Source organism: Octopus sinensis, linkage group LG28 (genome assembly GCF_006345805.1).
Source record: "Octopus sinensis linkage group LG28, ASM634580v1, whole genome shotgun sequence".
Lineage (NCBI taxonomy): Eukaryota > Metazoa > Mollusca > Cephalopoda > Octopoda > Octopodidae > Octopus > Octopus sinensis.
The window spans coordinates 9,702,122-9,726,121 of NC_043024.1; the positions used below are offsets into that span (position 1 = coordinate 9,702,122).

General features: G+C 41.7%; 1 protein-coding gene across 4 annotated transcripts in view; it reads left to right on the plus strand.

Annotated features, from left to right (window-relative positions):
• LOC115225834 (coiled-coil domain-containing protein 93) overlaps positions 1-24,000 on the plus strand; it is a 70,144-nt gene that overhangs the window by 22,593 nt on the left and 23,551 nt on the right. For 3 of the 4 annotated variants that reach the window (XR_005004131.1, XR_005004133.1, XM_029796816.2), the window contains exons 3-11: positions 4,055-4,149; positions 6,265-6,376; positions 8,390-8,488; positions 13,743-13,799; positions 14,857-14,954; positions 16,312-16,342; positions 18,202-18,294; positions 18,660-18,710; positions 22,711-22,743. Coding sequence is in view for 1 of the 4 variants with exons in the window: in XM_029796816.2 (XP_029652676.1) it covers positions 4,055-4,149; positions 6,265-6,376; positions 8,390-8,488; positions 13,743-13,799; positions 14,857-14,954; positions 16,312-16,342; positions 18,202-18,294; positions 18,660-18,710; positions 22,711-22,743 (669 nt within the window). In the remaining 3 variants the exon portion in view is untranslated. The remainder of the gene's footprint in view (positions 1-4,054; positions 4,150-6,264; positions 6,377-8,389; positions 8,489-13,742; positions 13,800-14,856; positions 14,955-16,311; positions 16,343-18,201; positions 18,295-18,659; positions 18,711-22,710; positions 22,744-24,000) is intronic. The other variant, XR_005004132.1, reaches the window with a different exon arrangement.

A 24,000-nucleotide genomic window follows, 5' to 3' on the forward strand; every position in this document is an offset into this window, starting at 1 on the left:
GTGCTCCAGCATGGCCGCAGTCAAATGACTGAAACAAGTAAAAGAGTATATATATATATATATATATATATACATTAATTACACACACACACACACACACACACACACGCACACGCAATGCTATAAATATTTATATATTTAACCCTGATCCAACAGAGTGAGTCACAACTAAGGTTGTGTTGCACCTGAGCATCATATACAATAATTTCATTATTACTATATTAAAATTGTAGGGTAAGTCTGTACCACTTCCCCAAAAACAGCTGATGACAGACTCTCACACACACACACAGACAGACAGGTTATTACTTGCTTTGTTACAGCTCACTTCCTACATGTGCACCCTGTTACAGCACTAAAATCAGCTGATGTTACCATGTGCACCATAAAAGCACACACAACCCCCACATGCTCACATATACAAATCTTTATGAATAATGTATATGAGAACAAGAGAGGGAGACATCCATATAGACATTTACATATATAGAAATTTATAGAAAATTTATTTCATCATCATCATCATCATCATCATCATTTAGCGTCCGTTTTCCATGCTAGCATGGGTTGGACGGTTCTACTGGGGTCTGTGAAGCCAGAAGGCTTCATCAGGCCCAGTCAAATCTGGCAGTGTTTCTACGGCTGGATGCCCTTCCTAACGCCAACCACTCCGTGAGTGTAGTGGGTGCTTTTTATGTGCCACCCGCACTGGTGCCAGACAGAGCTGGCAAACGGCCACGAACGGATGGTGCTTTTTATGTGCCACCGGCACGAGGGCCAGGGGAGACATGAATATGTAAAAACGTATATATACATACACACACGCATATACATCCCCATATATTGTTATTTATATATGTTTATATTCATCTCTCGCTCTCCCCGTCTGTTCCTTTCTCACACTATCTATCTATGTGTGTGTACGTGTGTGCTTATATATATATATTATTTATCTTATAATAAACTTTTTAATACTTTTTGATAGTTATATATAAAAAATATATATATAAATTAATAATTTTAAATTGAAATAATTAAAATTTAAAATTTTATATTTTATATATTTTATTAATATTTTTATTTTTACGTTTTGGTTTATGTTTTTCACTGCTTGATTTGCCTAATTGTGGTTTTTTTCTCTAATTTAATATATATATATATATATATTTAATGAAATGGATAAATGAATTATCTTGTTACGGATTATTCAAAATTTAACCGATACCTGTGTAGCAAAAATCACACCAGAAAAGACATGGTTGAGGTTACGACCATGGGGTTTTGCCCCCGTGCTTTAGCGCGGATAATTGAAGTTTTATATATTTAGTGAGGGAAGAAATGGAGCCGAACGAAGATTCTACAAAATTCCTTTTTATTATTTTCTACACATGTTTCAAAGGCTGCAAATTCCCAAATTCGGATTGAATAAGGAGACCATTCTGCAGCTTTCTCTTCAGGAAAATCCAGGAATTTAAAATCTCAAAACAAATGCGCAGCAAGCTTTTCAAACAAAACGCTCCCTAGGAGCCCATGTTAAAAATGGCACAAAACTGTCTCTCAATATGCGCTGACGTCAGAGTGGGTGAAGGCCGACGAAAAAATCCGTTGGAATAAACCTAGGTCAAACCACGGTCAAATCAGGTAGGATTTCCTGGATTTTCCTGAAGAGAAAGCTGCAGAATGGTCTCCTTATTCAATCCGAATTTGGGAATTTGCGGCCTTTGAAACATGTGTAGAAAGTAATAAAAGGAATTCTGTAGAATCTTCGTTCAGCTCCATTTCTTCCCTTCACTAAATATATATATATATATACAAAATAAGAAAATGGAGAAATACATCTAAATCATTAATCAACTACCAGATAATACCCAATCACATACTTTATTAAACCACTACGTAAGAACATTAAGGTTAAACATAAAAATATATAACAAAACAGCGTACATGAATGAGTAATACAATACAATAGGTACAATCATTATAAGAGGATATAAATAAATAAATATAAATAGATATAAATATACACTATATCTTACAGCTGTTTCGGCCATGCAGATAATTATGTCTCATTTTACCTATATTAGCCATGTATAGTATGTCAATATGAAGTTATAAATGAGACATTTTATATATATATAAAATTCAAATTTCGATGAACGTAAACAAACAAATGAAGTTTTGCTTTAGAAGCTTTGAGATGTCTTAAGAAGTTAAAGAAGTGATTTTAAATTCTCAAAGGCAGGATATTGCTAATAATATAGCCTGAACAGGATAAGCTACCTCTATTTTGCAGAAAAAAGTGTTGGGCAACACTTTTTTCTGCAAGATAAGGGCAGCTTATCCTGTTCAGGATATATTATTAGCAATATCCTGCCTTTGAGAATTTAAAATCACTTCTTTAACTATATATATATATATACTCTGCTTGCGAAGACCTGTTGAGGCAAGTGAAATCGAAATCAATGGAAATTGTAGTTGTGATACCAGTGCCGGTGGCATGTAAAAGAACCATCCGAATGTGGCCATTGCCAGCGCCGCCTCTACTGGCCTCGGTGCCGGTGGCACGTAAAAAGCTCCAACCGATCTTGGCCGTTACCAGCCTCGCCTGGCACCTGTGCCGGTGGCATGTAAAAACCACCCACTACACTCACGGAGTGGTTGGCGTTAGGTAGGGCATCCAGCTGTAGAAACACTGCCAGATCAGACTGGAGCCTGGTGCAGCCTCCTGGCTTCCCAGACCCCAGTTGAACCGTCCAACCCATGCTAGCATGGAAAGTGGACATTAAACGATGATGATGATATATATATATCCCTCTCTCTCTTTCGGAGAAGCACTGAGCAGCTATACGCACACATACACACATGGCAGTAACTTCCACCTACCGAATTCAATCACAAAGCTCCGGTCGGCTCGGGGCTATAGTGGAGGACACCTACCCAGAGTGCCACGCAGTGGGACTGAACCCGAAACCATGTAGCTAGGAAGCAAGCTCCCGAACCACACAGCCATGCCCGCGCCTACATATATATATAAATATACGATGGGCTTCTTTCAGTTTCCGTCTACCAAATCCACTCACAAGGCTTTGGTCGGCCCGAGGCTATGGTAGAAGACACTTGCCCAAGGTGCCACGCAGAGGGACTGAACCCGAAACCATGTAGCTAGGAAGCAAGCTCCTAACCACACAGCCATGCCCGCGCCTACATATATATATAATATACGATGGGCTTCTTTCAGTTTCCGTCTACCAAATCCACTCACAAGGCTTTGGTCGGCCTGAGGCTATGGTAGAAGACACTTGCCCAAGGTGCCACGCAGAGGGACTGAACCCGAAACTATGTAGCTAGGAAGCAAGCTCCCTAACCACACAGCCATGCCCGCGCCTACATATATATATAAATATACGATGGGCTTCTTTCAGTTTCCGTCTACCAAATCCACTCACAAGGCTTTGGTCGGCCTGAGGCTATGGTAGAAGACACTTGCCCAAGGTGCCACGCAGAGGGACTGAACCCGAAACTATGTAGCTAGGAAGCAAGCTCCCTAACCACACAGCCATGCCCGCGCCTACATATATATATAAATATACGATGGGCTTCTTTCAGTTTCTGTCTACCAAATCCACTCACAAGGCTTTGGTCGGCCCGAGGCTATGGTAGAAGACACTTGCCCAAGGTGCCACGCAGAGGGACTGAACCCGAAACCATGTAGCTAGGAAGCAAGTATATATATATGTGTGCTAAGAAAATTTTTCATTCTTGAGGACTTTGACAGTGCTTGACAGCCAGTCCTAATGTTGACATGGAATGTTGACAGTGTTACCATTGCATTGCTAAAGCAGTGCCAAGCACAAAATACGACCATTAATGCACAGGCATCCACACACACACACACACACACCATAAACACACATACATGCATCATGGATTTCCTGCAGTTTCCATCTACCAGATTCCTTCACAAGGCATTAGTCGATCCAGGGGCTTGTAAAATACACTCACCTGTCTAATTCAATTCTGTTCCATTACTGAAACACCTTTGTTATTTCTTTAGGTTGTCGGTGGAATGACCTGGTGTATAACCACGTGTAACTTTGATGTTGACATCAACCTTCTGTTCACCGAAAACTCCAGCATCGGACAAAAAATGTAAGTTGACAAAAGTTCCCTGTTATCTGATTGTTATAAAATCACTCGAACACACAGGCTCCGGATTCTTGGCCACAGATATGCAGTCTCCTCTCTGTTTCTTTTATAAAAAAAATTTTTGTGGCTGTGTGGTAAGTAGCTTGCCTACCAACCACATGGTTATGGGTTCAGTCTCACTGCGTGGCATCTTGGGCAAGTGTCTTCTGCTATGGCCCCGGGCCGACCAATGCCTTGTGAGTGGATTTGGTAAACTGAAAGTAGCCTGCCGTATATGTGTATATATGTGTATGTGTGTTTGTGTGTCTGTGTTTGTCCCCCTAGCATTGCTTGACAACCGATGCTGGTGTGTTTACGTCCCCGTTACTTAGCGGTTCGGCAAAGGAGACCGATAGAATAAGTACTGGGCTAACAAAGAATAAGTCCCGGGGTCGATTTGCTCGACTAAAGGCGGTGCTCCAGCATGGCCGCAGTCAAATGACTGAAACGAGTAAAAGAGTAAACTGGTGGGTAAGGACCCCTTTCGGTCATGAATGACCAAGGGATTGAACCTACAAAGTTCCCCTCCGAGGCATAAGTCCAGGCAAGGTTGTTTTTATGGAAGACCAGAAGTCGCCCATGCATGCCAATTTCCCCCACTCCACGCCACCGATGTCATCCAAGGGAAAGGCAAAGGGGCCGATACAGCTTGACACCAGTGACGTCGCAACACATTTCCTCTATCTTTACGTTCTGAGTTCAAACCCCACCAAAGTCGACTTTGCCTTACATCTTTATGGAAGTGGATGACATAAATACCTATTTCTTTACTACCCACAAGGGGCTAAACACAGAGCGGACAAACAAGGACAGACACACGGATTAAGTTGATTATATCGACCCCAGTGCGTAACTGGTACTTATTTAATCGACTCCGAAAGGATGAAAGGCAAAGTCGACCTCGGCGAAACTTGAAATCAGAAAGTAGCAAAGGGACAAATACCTATTTCTTTACTACCACAAGGGGCTAAACACAGAGCGGACAAACAGGACAGACACACGGATTAAGTTGATTATATCGACCCCAGTGCGTAACTGGTACTTATTTAATCGACTCCGAAAGGATGAAAGGCAAAGTCGACCTCGGCGAAACTTGAAATCAGAAAGTAGCAAAGGGACAAATACCTATTTCTTTACTACCCACAAGGGGCTAAACACAGAGGGGACAAACAAGGACAGACACACGGATTAAGTCGATTATATCGACCCCAGTGCATAACTGGTACTTAATTTATCAACCCCGAAAGGATGAAAGGCAAAGTTGACCACGGGGGAATTTGAACTCAGAACATAGCAGCAGACGAAATACCTATTTCTTTACTACCCACAAGAAGCTAAACACAGAGAAGGCAAACAAGGACAGACACACAGATTAAGTCGATTATATCGACCCCAGTGCGTAACTGGTACTTTTATTTATCAACCCCGAAAGGATGAAAGGCAAAGTCAACCTCGGCGGAATTTGAACTCAGAACGTAACGGCAGACGAAATACCTATTTCTTTACCACCAACAAGGGGTTAAACACAGAGAGGACAAACAAGGACAGACAAAGGGATTAAGTCGATTACATCGACCCCAGTGCGTAACTGGTACTTAATTTATCGACCCCGAAAAGATGAAAGGCAAAGTCGACCTCGGTGGAATTTGAACTCAGAACATAGCAGCAGACGAAATACCTATTTCTTTACTACCCACAAGGGGCTAAACACAGAGAGGACAAACAAGGACAGACAAAGGGATCAAGTCGATTACATCGACCCCAGTACGTAACTGGTACTTTATTTATCAACCCAGAAAGGATGAAAGGCAAAGTCAACCTCGGCGGAATTTGAACTCAGAACGTAACAGCAGACGAAATACGGCTACGCATTTCGCCCGACGTGCTAACATTTCTGCCAGCTCGCCACCTTAAATGACATAAATACCAGCTGAACCCTTGGGATCAGTGTGATCGACTTACTCCCTTCCACCTGGAAATTCCTGGCTTGGTGCCAAAATTTTAGACCCTTATTTTCTTATGTTATCATTCTGTTTTTTATTTCTTTCTTTTTTTTTTTTTTAAATTTTTAAAACGCAGAGCTTTAACCGAGAAAATCGTGTCCGTGCTTCCCAAGATGAAATGCCCACACCGCATTGAGCCTCATCAAATTCAAGGTCTGGATTTCATCCACATATTCCCTGTGGTTCAGGTAAGCACTTGCTTTCATATGTTTATCGCTTCTTGCTGTTGGTTTGTTTATATCCCTGTATCTGTACAAAGGATGCAGAACGTGGCATCGAAAACCAGCTGGTGGAAAATCTGCCTGGAGTTAAACTAGTGGTATCTTTCACTGGCAACTTGCTTTAAAAGAAACACTTTTATTCTCTTTTACCATTTGCTTGTTTCAGTCATTTGACTGCGGCCATGCTGGAGCACCGCCTTGAAGGGTTTTTAGTTGAAGAAATCTACCCCCGGGACTTATTCTTTGTAAGCCTGGTACTTATTCTATTGGTTTCTTTTGCCGAACCGCTAAGTTACGGGGATGTAAAAACGCCACCACCAGATGAGGGGACAAACACAGACACAAAGACACACACACATAGATACAAATATATATACTTATATATGATGGGCTTCTTTCAGTTTCCATCTACCAAATCCACTCACAAGGCTTTGATCAGCCCGCGGCTATAGTAGAAGACACTTGCCCAAGGTGCCACACAGTGGGATTGAACCCAGAACCATGTGGTTGGGAAGCAAGCTTCTTAGCACACAGCCACACGTACGCCTTCACTTTTTCAACTAAACCCTTGGAGGTAGTGCCCCAGCATGGCCGCAGTCCAATGATTGAAACTACTAAAAGACACAAATCAAACAAACCATGCACACACACACATACACACACACACATACACATACACACACACACACATACACACATACACACACACATACACACACACACATACACACACACACACATACATACACACACATACACACACATACATACACACACATACACACACACACATACACACACACACATACACACACACACATACACACACACACATACACACACACAACACACACAACACATACATACACACACATACACACACACACACATACACACCACACACATACACCACACACATTCACACACACACATACACACACACACATACACACACACACACATACACACACACACATATACACACCCACACATACACACACACATACACACACACACATACACACACACACATACACACACACACATACACACACACACATACACACACACACATACACACACACACATACACACACACACACACACATCACCACACACACATACACACACACACATACACACACACACATACACACACACATACACACACACACATACACACACACACATACACACACACACATACACACACATACACACACACACATACACACACACGTACACACACATACACACACACACACATACACACACATACACACACACACATACATACACACACACACACACATACACACACACACATACACACACATACACACACACACATACACACAGACATGCATACACACACACACGTACACACATACATACACACACACATACACACACACACATGTACATACAGATTGCTCCAGCATGGACATGTCATATTGATGAGTAACATTTGCTAACAAAAGATTAGACACAACAACTGCAAGAACAAAAACTAAGGCGGAGGGGGTGACCCTCTTGATGCAGTCACTTGAAATGCTAGAAAGAGCAGTCAAATCGCTCTCTTTATTGTCTTAAAAAGGGATGAAACCATAACATGATGTAGTCCTAGGTACACTGTTACCATAACAACTGTGCCCAAAATGTCTACATGTTTCCTCCATTTCCCTACTACGACATGGTGTATATATGTATGTGTGTGTTTGTGTATCTGTGTTTGTCGCCCTAGCATTGCTTGACAACCGATGCTGGTGTGTTTATGTCCCTGTTACTTAGCAGTTCGGCAAAAGAGACCGATAGAATAAGTACTGGGCTTACAAAAGAATAAGTCCCGAGGTCGAGTTGCTCGATTAAAGGCAGTGCTCCAGCATGGCCGTAGTCAAATGACTGAAACAAGTAAAAGAGTAAAAGAGTATCAATGAAACCACATAGTTTGATATAATCAATGTCCTGTTTATATTTCAGTGGTTGGTGAAGAGGGCTCTGGAGACAAGAGAAGAGATGGGTGACACTATACGTGCCTATTCCATATACCAGTTCAACAAAAATAATAAAATGCCTCAGGTAAGTTTTATGTCATTTACACACTTTCTTATCGTCATCATCATCGTCGTCGTTTAACTTCCACCTTCCATGCTGTCATGGGTTGGATGGTTTGACAGGAGCCGGCCAGGTAGAAGGCTACCCCAGGTTGCTGTGTCTGTTTTGGCATGGGTTTTGTGACAGGATGCCCTTCCTAACACCAACTACCCTGCAGATCGGACCGAGTGCTTTTTACATGGGGCCAGTGGAGGTGAGGTCAGTTTTGGCAAGGTTTTTACAGCTGGATGCCCTTCCAAATGCCAACCACTTCACAGTGTGGACTGGATGCTTTTTACGTGGCACAAGCACAGGTGAGGTCACTTTTGGCCAGGTTTTTACAGCTGGATGCCCATCCTAACACCAACCACCCTGCAGAGTGGACAGAGTGCTTTTTACATGGCACAAGCACAGGTGAGGTCAGTTTTGGCAAGGTTTTTACAGCTGGATGCCCTTCCATATGCCAACCACTTCACAGTGTGGACTGGATGCTTTTTACATGGCACAAGCACAGGTGAGGTCAGTTTTGGCAAGGTTTTTACAGCTGGATGCCCTTCCATATGCCAACCACTTCACAGTGTGGACTGGATGCTTTTTACATGGCACAAGCACAGGTGAGGTCAGTTTGGCAAGGTTTTTACAGCTGGATGCCCTTCCAAATGCCAACCACTTCACAGTGTGGACTGGATGCTTTTTACATGGCACAAGCACAGGTGAGGTCAGTTTTGGCAAGGTTTTTACAGCTGGATGCCCTTCCATATGCCAACCACTTCACAGTGTGGACTGGATGCTTTTTACATGGCACAAGCACAGGTGAGGTCAGTTTTGGCAAGGTTTTTACAGCTGGATGCCCTTCCAAATGCCAACCACTTCACAGTGTGGACTGGATGCTTTTTACATGGCACAAGCACAGGTGAGGTCAGTTTTGGCAAGGTTTTTACAGCTGGATGCCCTTCCAAATGCCAACCACTTCACAGTGTGGACTGGATGCTTTTTACATGGCACAAGCACAGGTGAGGTCAGTTTTGGCAAGGTTTTTACAGCTGGATGCCCTTCCATATGCCAACCACTTCACAGTGTGGACTGGATGCTTTTTACATGGCACAAGCACAGGTGAGGTCAGTTTGGCAAGGTTTTTACAGCTGGATGCCCTTCCAAATGCCAACCACTTCACAGTGTGGACTGGATGCTTTTTACATGGCACAAGCACAGGTGAGGTCAGTTTTGGCAAGGTTTTTACAGCTGGATGCCCTTCCAAATGCCAACCACTTCACAGTGTGGACTGGATGCTTTTTACATGGCACAAGCACAGGTGAGGTCAGTTTTGGCAAGGTTTTTACAGCTGGATGCCCTTCCATATGCCAACCACTTCAAAGTGTGGACTGGATGCTTTTTACATGGCACAAGCACAGGTGAGGTCAGTTTTGGCAAGGTTTTTACAGCTGGATGCCCTTCCATATGCCAACCACTTCACAGTGTGGACTGGATGCTTTTTACATGGCACAAGCACAGGTGAGGTCAGTTTTGGCAAGGTTTTTACAGCTGGATGCCCTTCCAAATGCCAACCACTTCACAGTGTGGACTGGATGCTTTTTACATGGCACAAGCACAGGTGAGGTCAGTTTTGGCAAGGTTTTTACAGCTGGATGCCCTTCCATATGCCAACCACTTCACAGTGTGGACTGGATGCTTTTTACATGGCACAAGCACAGGTGAGGGGTCAGTTTTGGCAAGGTTTTACAGCTGGATGCCCTTCCATATGCCAACCACTTCACAGTGTGGACTGGATGTTTTTACATGGCACAAGCACAGGTGAGGTCAGTTTTGGCAAGGTTTTTACAGCTGGATGCCCTTCCATATGCCAACCACTCACAGTGTGGATGGATGCTTTTTACATGGCACAAGCACAGGTGAGGTCAGTTTTGGCAAGGTTTTTACAGCTGGATGCCCTCCATATGCCAACCACTTCACAGTGTGTGACTGGATGCTTTTTACATGGCACAAGCACAGGTGAGGTCAGTTTTGGCAAGGTTTTTACAGCTGGATGCCCTTCCATATGCCAACCACTTCACAGTGTGGACTGGATGCTTTTTACATGGCACAAGCACAGGTGAGGTCAGTTTTGGCAAGGTTTTTACAGCTGGATGCCCTTCCATATGCCAACCACTTCACAGTGTGGACTGGATGCTTTTTACATGGCACAAGCACAGGTGAGGTCAGTTTTGGCAAGGTTTTTACAGCTGGATGCCCTTCCATATGCCAACCACTTCACAGTGTGGACTGGATGCTTTTTACATGGCACAAGCACAGGTGAGGTCAGTTTTGGCAAGGTTTTTACAGCTGGATGCCCTTCCATATGCCAACCACTTCACAGTGTGGACTGGATGCTTTTTACATGGCACAAGCACAGGTGAGGTCAGTTTTGGCAAGGTTTTTACAGCTGGATGCCCTTCCATTATGCCAACCACTTTACAGTGTGGACTGGATGCTTTTTACATGGCGCACAAGCACAGGTTGTCAGTTTTGGCAGGTTTTTTACAGCTGGATGCCCTTCCAAATGCCAACCACTTCACAGTGTGGACTGGATGCTTTTTACATGGCACAAGCACAGGTGAGGTCAGTTTTGGCAAGGTTTTTACAGCTGGATGCCCTTCCAAATGCCAACCACTTCACAGTGTGGACTGGATGCTTTTTACATGGCACAAGCACAGGTGAGGTCAGTTTTGGCAAGGTTTTTACAGCTGGATGCCCTTCCAAATGCCAACCACTTTACAGTGTGGACTGGATGCTTTTTACGTGGCACAGCACACGGTGAGGTCAGTTTTGGCAGGGTTTTTACAGCTGGATGACTTTCCAAATGCCAACCACTTTACAGTTGGACTGGACTGGATGCTTTTTACATGGCACAAGCACAGGTGAGGTCAGTTTTGGCAGGTTTTTTACAGCTGGATGCCCTTCCAAATGCCAACCACTTTACAGTGTGGACTGGATGCTTTTTACGTGGCACAAGCACAGGTGAGGTCAGTTTTGGCAGGGTTTTTACAGCTGGATGACTTTCCAAATGCCAACCACTTTACAGTGTGGACTGGATGCTTTTTACATGGCACAAGCACAGGTGAGGTCAGTTTTGGCAAGGTTTTTACAGCTGGATGCCCTTCCAAATGCCAACCACTTTACAGTGTGGACTGGATGCTTTTTACTGGCACAAGCACAGGTGAGGTCAGTTTTGGCAAGTTTTTACAGCTGGATGCCCTTCAAAATGCCACCCACTTTACAGTGTGGACTGGATGCGTTTTTTACATGACACAAGCACAGGTGAGGTCAGTTTTGGCAAGGTTTTTACAGCTGGATGCCCTTCAAAATGCCAACCACTTACAGTGTGGACTGGATGCTTTTTACATGGCACAAGCACAGGTGAGGTCAGTTTTGGCAAGGTTTTTACAGCTGGATGCCCTTCAAAATGCCAACCACTTTACAGTGTGGACTGGATGCTTTTTACATGGCACAAGCACAGGTGAGGTCAGTTTTGGCAGGGTTTTTACAGCTGGATGCCCTTCCAAATGCCAACCACTTCACAGTGTGGACTGGATGCTTTTTACATGGCACAAGCACAGGTGAGGTCAGTTTTGGCAGGGTTTTTACAGCTGGATGACTTTCCAAATGCCAACCACTTCACAGTGTGGACTGGATGCTTTTTACATGGCACAAGCACAGGTGAGGTCAGTTTTGGCAAGGTTTTTACAGCTGGATGCCCTTCCAAATGCCAACCACTTTACAGTGTGGACTGGATGCTTTTTACATGGCACAAGCACAGGTGAGGTCAGTTTTGGCAAGGTTTTTACAGCTGGATGCCCTTCAAAATGCCAACCACTTTACAGTGTGGACTGGATGCTTTTTACATGACACAAGCACAGGTGAGGTCAGTTTTGGCAAGGTTTTTACAGCTGGATGCCCTTCCAAATGCCAACCACTTTACAGTGTGGACTGGATGCTTTTTACATGGCACAAGCACAGGTGAGGTCAGTTTTGGCAAGGTTTTTACAGCTGGATGCCCTTCAAAATGCCAACCACTTTACAGTGTGGACTGGATGCTTTTTACATGGCACAAGCACAGGTGAGGTCAGTTTTGGCAGGGTTTTTACAGCTGGATGCCCTTCCAAATGCCAACCACTTCACAGTGTGGACTGGATGCTTTTTACATGGCACAAGCACAGGTGAGGTCAGTTTTGGCAGGGTTTTTACAGCTGGATGACTTTCCAAATGCCAACCACTTCACAATGTTGACTGGATGCTTTTTACATGGCACAAGCACAGGTGAGGTCAGCTTTGGCAAGGTTTTTACAGCTGGATGCCCTTCCAAATGCCAACCACTTTACAGTGTGGACTGGATGCTTTTTACATGACAAGCACAGGTGAGGTCAGTTTTGGCAGGGTTTTTACAGCTGGATGACTTTCCAAATGCCAACCACTTCACAGTGTGGACTGGATGCTTTTTACATGGCACAAGCACAGGTGAGGTCAGTTTTGGCAGGGTTTTTACAGCTGGATGACTTTCCAAATGCCAACCACTTCACAATGTTGACTGGATGCTTTTTACATGGCACAAGCACAGGTGAGGTCAGTTTTGGCAAGGTTTTTACAGCTGGATGACTTTCCAAATGCCAACCACTTCACAATGTGGATTGGATGCTTTTCATGTGGCTCCAGCACTGGCAAAGTCACCAAGTGGCTTGCAAGAAAGAGATTGTTATATTTGGTTATTACATTTATTTTTCGCTTGTAATCAAGGCTTGGACAAATATATCATTCAGGGATTGTTTTATTGCATCATCATCATCGTTTTCCATGCTAGCATCGGTTGGACAGTTCAACCAGGGTCTGGGAAGCGAGGAGGCTGCACCAGGCTCCAGTCTGATCCGGCAGTGTTTCTACAGCTGGATGCCCTTCCTAACGCCAACCACTCTGTGAGTGTAGTGGGTGCATTTTACTTGCCACCGTCACAGGTACCAGGGGAGGCTGGCAACGGCCATGATCGGTTGGTGCTTTTTACATGCCACCGGCACAGGTATCACAACTACAATTTCCATTTGATTTTCTTTGATGATGTACTTGACTTGATAAGTCTCCTCAAGCACAGCAGGTCACCCTACAATCCAAGGTGAGCACAGCATACCATGGATCGTAGGTATGAAATTCAATGCAACCTTGTAATTCAGTCTTTTTCTTCTCTTCTTATCAGGATGAAAAATTTGATTCCACCAAACACAATGCAATTGAATGTCTAAATAATGCCAAGGTAAGTTCTCAAGACAAAAAATTCTATCCATATTTCATCTAATATCGCAAAAACATTTCTAGGTCCTCACTATGGCCTTCTGCCTCATGGTCAACCAACCTCTTGTTATATGTCATCATTGCTATCATCGTTATAATTATTGCTATCATCGTCATCATCTTTGTCATCATATTCATCATCATTACTGTCATCATCATCTTCATTTTCATTACCTTTGTCATCATCATCGCCATCATCATTTAACCCTTTCGTTACCAACCCGGCTGAAACTGGCTCTGGCTCTGAGTACAAATGTCTTCTTTTCATAAGTATCAAATTAAAATCTTTCACCAAACCTTAGTCACAATTTATGTTCCTAACACTAGCTGAATGATAAGTTATTTTACTAAATTCTTTGTTATTTTTAACCCTTTTGATACCAACCCGACTGAAACAGCCTTTGGGTCTCCAATACAAATGTCTTGTTTCCATAAGTTTTAAATTAAAATCCTCCATCAAACCTTAGTCACAATTTATGTTCCTTACACTAGCTTAATGATAACTAAGTTATTTTACTAAATTCTTTGTTATATTTAAAGTAATTGAAAGAAATACAGAGCATCTCAAAATAAATACAGTAATGAAAGGGTTAATGCCCCTGTTCCATACTCTCATGGGTTGGACTTTTGACAGGGTCCAGTGGATTCGAGGACTGCCTCATGACATGATTTTTACAGATTGATGCCCTCCCTAATGCCAACCACTTTACAGAGTGGACTGGGTGCTTTTTACGTGGTACCAAACCCGGTTCTTTTCACATGGCATCAGCATTGGTACCTTTTATGTGGCTCCAACACCAACAGGGTCACCATGTACCTTGCAAGACAAAGCAAATGAGTACCAAGTGAATCACAGCACTAAATACTAATCCATATTGGCACCAATCTAAAGGATTCTATCCATTTTTCTTGGAAACTTAGAGCTTTGGTTTGTCTTAGAAGTCAATAAAAGATTCCCTTCTTGGAGATTTTCTTTTAATTTTCTTATTGTTATTTTCTTTCTTTTTTTTATATTCTAGCACAGTTACAGACCACAAAGACGGTATCGGCGTCGAGATGCTGACAAACTGACTGATGAAGAAACTCGTGTGATATCAACCCTGCTTGAGTTTGGATGGTATTTTATGATTCTATAATAAATTATTATTTAAGGTGGTGAGCTGGCGGAATCATTAGCATGCCAGGCAAAATGCTTTGCAACATCTCATCTGTCTTTATGTCCTGAGTTCAAATTCCACCAAGGTGGACTTTGCCCTTCATCCTTTCAGGGTCAATAAAATAAGTACCAGTTGCGTACTGGGGTCAATGTAATTGACTTGCCCTCTACCCCAAAATTTCAAGCCTTGTGCCTATAGCAGAAAAGATTATTATTGTTATTATTATTATTATTATTATTATCATTATAGGCACAGGAGTGGCTGTGTAGTAAGTAGCTTGTTTACCGACCACATGGTTCCGGGTTCAGTCCCACTGCGTGGCACCTTGGGCAATTGTCTTCTACTATAGCCTCGGGCGAACCAAAACCTTGTGAGTGGATTTGGTAGACGGAAACTGAAAGAAGCCCATCATATATATGTATATATATATATATATATATATATATATATATATGTATGTGTGTCTGTGTTTGTCCCCCTAGCATTGCTTGACAACTGATGCTGGTGTTTTTATGTCCCCGTTACCTAGCGGTTCGGCAAAAGAGACCGATAGAATAAGTACTGGGCTTACAAAAAGAATAAGTCCCGGGGTCGAGTTGCTCGACTAAAGGCAGTGCTCCAGCATGGCCGCAGTCAAATGACTGAAACAAGTAAAAGAGTAAAGAGAGAGTATTATCATTATTATTATTAAGGTGGTAAACTGGCAAAATTGTTAGCATGCCGGTTAAAATGCTTGGCAGCATTTCAACCGTCTTTACATTCTGAGTTCAAATTCTGCTGAGGTCGACTTTGCCTTTCATCCATTTAGGGTCAATAAATTAAGTACCAGCTGAGTATTGGAGTCGATGTCATTGACTGTACCCCTCCACCAAAACTTTAGGCCCTGTGCCTATAACAGAAACACTTATTAATAGTAGTAGTGGTAGTAGTAGTAGTTGTAGTAGTAGTAGTTGTTGTAGTAGTATTAGTAGTTGTAGTAGTAGTAGTTGTGGTAGTTGTAGTAGTAGTGGTGGTAGTAGTAGTAGTAATTGTAGTAGTAGTAGTGGTAGTAGTAGTAGTTGTAGTAGTAGTAGTAGTAGTAGTATTAAGGTGGTGAGCTAGCAGAATTGTTAGTGCGCTGGACGAAATGCTTAGGGGTATTTCACCCGTCTCTACATTCTGAGTTCAAATTCCACCGAGGCCGACTTTACGTTTCATTATTAGAGAGAGAGAGAGAGAGAGAGAGAAATAAGTTCTGTATAACTTACCTTTGTCTTTATTCATATATTTTATTTTACCTTGTTTTTGTGATGTCAAACTTTGTTTTATTGTTTTCAGGAATTATGGACTCCAGAACCGATGGAATGAGGTAGGTAGATTATAATAATAATAATAATAATAATAATAGTAATAATGATAATAATGATAATAATAATAATAATAATAATAATGATGATAATAATAATGATATTGCCCTGATGCAGTATCAGGTACTGATTGTTATTATGTACATTGTTTTGTCTTGGTATAAAAAGATGGGCTACAGCCAATGTTCTGCTCAATACCACAGATTTGCTATAACCTTTTCATTACTAACCCGGCTGAAACTGGCTCTGGTTCTGAGTACAAATGTCTTGTTTTCATAAGTTTTGAATTAGAATCTTCCACCAAACCTTAGTCACAATTTATGTCCCTAACACTAGCTTAATGATAACAACGTTCTTTTACTAAATTCTATGTTATATTTAAAGTAATTGAAAGAAACACTGAGCATCTCAAAATAAATACAGTAACGAAAAGGTTAATGCCCTGATGCAGTACTAGGCAGTGGTTCTCGTGGCTTCTGGTCTTAAATGATTGGAAGTGTTATCAAGTACATTGCTTTGTCTTGGTATAAAAGATGGGCTACAGCAAATATTCTGCTCAATACCACAGATTTACTTTAATGCCCTGATGCAGTACCAGGCAGTGGCTCTCATGGCTTCTGATCTTAATTGATTGGAAGTGTTATCATGTACATTGTTTTGTCTTGGTATAAAAGATGGGCTACAGCAAATATTCTGCTCAATACCACAGATTTGCTTTAATGCCCTGATGCAGTACCAGGCAGTGGCTCTCATGGCTTCTGATCTTAACTGATTGGAAGTGTTATCATGTACATTGTTTTGTCTTGGTATAAAAGATGGGCTACAGCAAATATTCTGCTCAATACCACAGATTTGCTTGTCAGTTGTTTGGCCTTAACCAGTTGAACATGTCCCTTAGTGGCTGACAATATGTGCATCTCTGATCACGAGCAAAAGTAGTGGGAGAGCATCATAGCCATGTGTTGAGAGGGATTCTTTGGGGTTTGAATAATTCACCTCTGGAAACATGGGTGTTTCGTTCAACATCCTTAAACAACCCTTATTCAAGGACCTTTTGAGCAGGATGGGCTATCCATCCTGAAGAAAATTCTAACTGGGCCCCACCTGCAAGGTCATGTGCTATTTTATCTTGATATGAGATCACCATGTTGCGCACATATGGTTGTGATGCATGTGCCTGGTGTACCCTTATCAGACCGGTAGTCATGATGAGTATACTGGGCTTCGTATATTTGTACCCTAGTGCCACTTTGACGGCATGCACTGCTCTCTCTCACTCAATAGTAATAATACTCTTTACTCTTTTACTTGTTTCAGTCATTTGACTGCAGCCATGCTGGAGCACCGCCTTTAGTCGAGCAATTCGACCCTGGGACTTATTCTTTGTAAGCCCAGTACTTATTCTATCGGTCTCTTTTGCTGAACCACTAAGTGACAAGGATGTAAACACACCAGCATCAGTTGTCAAGCAATGCTAGGGGGACAAACACAGACACACAAGCACACACACATGCACATATATACATATACATATATACGACGGGCTTCTTTCAGTTTCCGTCTACCAAATCCACTCACAAGGCATTGGTCGGCCCGGGGCTATAGCAGAAGACACTTGCCCAAGATGCCACGCAGTGGGACTGAACCCGGAACCATGTGGTTGGTAAGCAAGCTACTTACCACACAGCCACAGATTGGTGTAACTCTTCTCAAAAGTAAATAGACAATAAGGACACAATGCAATTTTTAATTAATTGTTTACTGTAACACTGGAATATTGCATAAATTCCCCACCCCACCCGCTTCAATATTTGGCACCATATTCTTACCGTTTCATACGATATCCCTTTATCCATTCCAGAGCACAGATAAAGCCCAGTCACCAGAATTGGAAAACCAGGAAACTATTGATGGCGATAAAGAAACAGATGAGGATCAACAAAAACAAGATGAGGTGAGTAGATCTCTCTGCCTCTGTCTTCTATCTGCCTTTCTCTCTGACTCTATCAATCTCTCTATTTATCTATCAGTCTCTTTATCTATCTATCTATCTTTCTGTCTGCCTGTCTTTCTATCTATCTATCTATCTGTCTGTCTGTCTATCTATCTGTCTGTCTGTCTGTCTGTCTGTCTGTCTGTCTGTCTGTCTGTCTGTCTGTCTGTCTGTCTGTCTGTCTGTCTGTCTGTCTGTCTGTCTGTCTGTCTGTCTGTCTGTCTGTCTTTCTATCTGTCTGTCTTTCTATCTGTCTGTCTGTCTGCCTATCTATCTATCTTTCTATCTATCTAGCTATCTACATCTTTCATTTTTATATTTTGTAGGAAAAAATCAACCTTCTTATGCAGAGTATGTCAGCCATGACACCCAGCGATGTAAGTATAAGTCTGGATTATTATTATTATTATTATTATTATTATCATTATTAAGGTGACAAGCTGGCAGAATCGTTAGCATGCCAGGCAAAATGCTTAGCAGCATTTCATCCGTCTTTACATTCTGAGTTCAAATTCCGCCAAGGTCAACTTTGCCTTTCATCCTTTTGGGGTCGATTAAACAAGTACCAGTTACGCACTGGGGTCGATATAACCAACTTAATCCGTTTGTTTGTCCTCTCTGTGTTTAGCCCCTTGCGGGTAGTAAAGAAATAGGTATTTCGTTCATCTTTACATTTTGTGTTCAAATTCCGCCACGGTCAACTTTGCCTTTCATCCTTTTGGGGTCGATTAAACAAGTACCAGTTACGCACTGGGGTCGATATAACCAACTTAATCCGTTTGTTTGTCCTCTCTGTGTTTAGCCCCTTGCGGGTAGTAAAGAAATAGGTATTTCGTTCATCTTTACATTTTGTGTTCAAATTCCGCCACGGTCAACTTTGCCTTTCATCCTTTTGGGGTCGATTAACAAGTACCAGTTCCACTGGGGTCGATATAACCAACTTAATCCGTTTGTTTGTCCTCTCTTGTTTTTAGCCCCTTGCGGGTAGTAAAGAAATAGGTATTTCGTTCATCTTTACATTTTGTGTTCAAATTCCGCCACCGGTCAACTTTGCCTTTCATCCTTTTGGGGTCGATTAAACAAGTACCAGTTACGCACTGGGGTCGATATAACCAACTTATCCGTTTGTTTGTCCTCTCTGTGTTTAGCCCCTTGCGGGTAGTAAAAAATAGGTATTTCGTTCATCTTTACATTCTGAGTTCAAATTCCGCCAAGGTCAACTTTGCCTTTCATCCTTTTGGGGTCGATAAACAAGTACCAGTTACGCACTGGGGTCGATATAACCAACTTAATAATCCGTTGTTTGTCCTCTCTGTGTTTAGCCCCTTGCGGGTAGTAAAGAAATAGGTATTTCGTTCATCTTTACATTCTGAGTTCAAATTCCGCCAAGGTCAACTTTGCCTTTCATCCTTTTGGGGTCGATTAAACAAGTACCAGTTACGCACTGGGGTCGATAATAACCAACTTAATCCGTTTGTTTGTCCTCTCTGTGTTTAGCCCCTTGCGGGTAGTAAAGAAATAGGTATTTCGTTCATCTTTACATTTTGTGTTCAAATTCCGCCACGGTCAACTTTGCCTTTCATCCTTTTGGGGTCGATTAAACAAGTACCAGTTACGCACTGGGGTCGATATAACCAACTTAATCCGTTTGTTTGTCCTCTCTGTGTTTAGCCCCTTGCGGGTAGTAAGAAATAGGTATTTCGTTCATCTTTACGTTTTGTGTCAAATTCCGAATTCCGCCACGGTCAACTTTGCCTTTCATCCTTTTGGGGTCGATTAAACAAGTACCAGTTACGCACTGGGGTCGATATAACCAACTTAATCCGTTTGTTTGTCCTCTCTCGTGTTTAGCCCCTTGCGGTAGTAAAGAAATAGGTATTTCGTTCATCTTTACATTTTGTGTTCAAATTCCGCCACGGTCAACTTTGCCTTTCATCCTTTTGGGGTCGATTAAACAAGTACCAGTTACGCACTGGGGTCGATATAACCAACTTAATCCGTTTGTTTGTCCTCTCTGTGTTTAGCCCCTTGCGGGTAGTAAAGAAATAGGTATTTCGTTCATCTTTACATTTTGTGTTCAAATTCCGCCACGGTCAACTTTGCCTTTCATCCTTTTGGGGTCGATTAAACAAGTACCAGTTACGCACTGGGGTCGATATAACCAACTTAATCCGTTTGTTTGTCCTCTCTGTGTTTAGCCCCTTGCGGGTAGTAAAGAAATAGGTATTTCGTTCATCTTTACATTCTGAGTTCAAATTCCGCCACGGTCAACTTTGCCTTTCATCCTTTTGGGGTCGATTAAACAAGTACCAGTTACGCACTGGGGTCGATATAACCAACTTAATCCGTTTGTTTGTCCTCTCTGTGTTTAGCCCCTTGCGGGTAGTAAAGAAATAGGTATTTCGTTCATCTTTACATTTTGTGTTCAAATTCCGCCACGGTCAACTTTGCCTTTCATCCTTTCGAGGTTAATGAAATAAGTAACTGTTGTTAACTGGGGTCGATGTAACTGACTTACCCCCCCCCCCCCCACCCGAATTTGCTGGCCTTGTGCCAAAATTTGAAACCACTATCTAAAGGCAGTGAGCTGGCAGAATCGTTAGCATGCAGGGCGAAATGCTAAGTGGCATTTCGTCCGTCTTTACGTTCTGAGTTCAAATTCCACCAAGGTTGACTTTGCCGTTCATCCTTTCGGGGTCAATAAAATTGATACCAGTTGAGTGTTGGGATGGATGTAATCGACTGTCCTGCTCTTTTTACTGTGTGTGTCCCCCCCACATCGCTTGACAACTGATGGTGGTGTGTTACGTACCCGTAACTTAGCGGTTCAGCAAAAAGAGACTGATAGAATAAGTACTGGCTTCCAAAGAATAAGTCCTGGGGTCGATTTGCTCGACTAAAAGGTGGTGCTCCAGCATGGCCACAGTCAAATGACTGAAACAAGTAAAAGAGTTACTTGTTGCGGTCATTTGATGGAAGATATGCTAATACGAAAACCTAAATCCATTGGTCATTTTAGTTTCAAAATCTCCTTTGACCCTTCAACATTTAGATTGCTCTGTCAAATGTTACGCTTATATATTCACATTGTTTTATAGCTTTCAGATTTCAGTGATGTGATTACTTATTTTCAGAATGACATTGTTGGGTAAGTGTGAAAGGCTGGATCTGGCTGGCTTGAACATAAAACTGGTAGAATATTTTGGCTGGATATGACTGGCTTAAATGCTAAAGAGTTAAAGTCCCAGAATTCAGTACCATAGACATATATTTTTTTGGTGTACAATTCAAAATTTTCAGACAAAAATATACAGCCAAAAACGGACTTTGGAAAACTAAAATTTCTATGTAAAATGCCGCTGGTTTTGAAAAGATAGTGGCAATTATTTGATGTTTACACTATATATTATGTCAACTTGTGTGCTAGAAAATATCTTCTTGTTCTTGAGACAGCATTCACCTGGGGTGGGTTGAGCTGGCTTCATTCATCCTCAATGATGCTTCTCTCACAAACGCCGACCAGACCTGGTGATTTGAGGCTAACGACCGTGTGATCTCCAACCACTCCTTATTCCAGCAGCGAACGCCATAGATAGGGGGGTCCTAGAAAATATGGTAACACAGAAGCCTAAATTTATTAGTGATTTTCATTTCTGAAATACCTTTCAAAATCCCAGAATTCAGTGCCATAGACTTAGGTTTTTCTGGTGTACAATTCAAAATTTTCAGACAAAAATTTTCAGCCAAAAACGGAATTTGGAAAACTAAAATTTCTATGTAAAATGCCACAGGTTTTGAAAAAAATAGTGACAATTTTTTGATGTTTACACTCTATATTATGTCAACTTGTGTGCTAGAAAATATGGTAACACAAAAACCTGAATTCATTAGTTAAGTTAAGTTAATTTTTTTGGCTCAAAAAGCAAGGCCATGTAGGGGGACATGGAGTTATGTATAGGGTGGTGTTCATGCAAAGAGTTCAGGCCATTAGTGGTTTTTATTTCTGAAATACCTTTTGAAATCCCAGAATTCAGTGCCATAGACATATCATATTTTACCTGCAAGCAAGTCAAGTCTTTCAGACCAAAATTTACTGCCAAAAGAAGGTAAGTCGACTTATACAACCAAAGACCACTTTGGAAGACCAGAAATTCCTCGTGAAATACAACAGGATTTAGAAAGATTCTGGTGATGTTTGTGAATGTTCATACTACATCCTTACACTAAATACAACATCAACTTGGATCCCAGAAATATGCAAATATGCCCTCCCCACCTCCTTTTTTTTTTTTTTTTTTTTTTTTTTTGAGAAAAAAATATTTGATGTGAAATATTTTGGTGAAAAATTACTATTTTTTTTGTCTTCCTTTATTTCAGGAATTTAAAAGTTATGCATCAGTGAAAAGCAGGGTTGGCATTTTTTTCCCAAAGAATTCTTCTTTTCTTTAATTAGCATTTCTGCTTTCATTATTGTCTTTCTCTCTCTCTCTCTCTCTCTCACAACACTCACATAGTCTAGGTTGGTTTGTTTGTGTTTTTTTTTCTGCTTTATTTTCATATTATCATCACTATCATCATCGTCATCATCATAATTAATGTCTTGTGTTTAGATTTAATGTTTAGTTTGAAATTTAACAATTAATATAGTTTTAACACACAGAATATGTAAATTAAATTACTTTAGATACTAATAGATCATTAACTGTAAATTTGTGGCTCAACAATATTAAGCTGATTTAAGCTGTTTTCTATTTTTTTAAAATATTTTACGACCTTGCTACATGTTTCATAGAACATGTAGATTGATCAAGTGAATCAAATACAATAGATCTTCATATTTGTGGCTGTGTGTATACATATATATATCACGTGACCGACCAGACCATCAGATGTTGCTACACATCGCTGGTCACAATGCACTTCGCATTGTTTTTAGCCTTCAAATGACACCATCCCGCTGGCTAAGCGAGCAGGCCAACAGAAGAAAGAGCGGTGAAAGAGTACAGCAGGGATCGCCACCATCCCCTGCTGGAGCCTCGTGAAGCTTTAGGTGTTTTTCTCTCAATAAACACTCACAACGCCCGGTCTGAGAATCGAAATAGCGATCCTACGACCGCGAGTCCGCTGCCCTAACCACTGGGCCATTGCGCCTCCACATATATATATAAATATGAAATATGAGGGAATCACCTCTAGCCACTCCTGATAGGCAGTCTCAGCATCACAGATTCAGTTGTGGTTCTAACCAGAGTTTTAGTGGTAAATCAAAGAGAGTCACTTGAAGTACAATCCCTTCATCAGTTGTCCTCCTGTTTTATCTACTCCACATTTTGAATGCTCTCTTTATATATATATATATATATATATAATATATATATATATAATATATATATAATCTTATAAGCAAGGGCTAAAGAAGGTTATTCTAAAGCGAATATACTGATAATCCACATTTAATCTACCTGCTACAGAAAGTTGAACTGAAATTCGGGCAACCAAACCTTTGAAACATTTAAATTTCGCACCATGATCACCGTGACTGACCAGGCTATCAGATGTTGCTACACATCGCTGGTCACAATGCACTTCGCATTGTTTTAGCCTTCGAATGACGCCACCCCGCTGGCTAAGTGAGCAGGCCAACAGAAAGAAGAGTGAGAGAAAGTT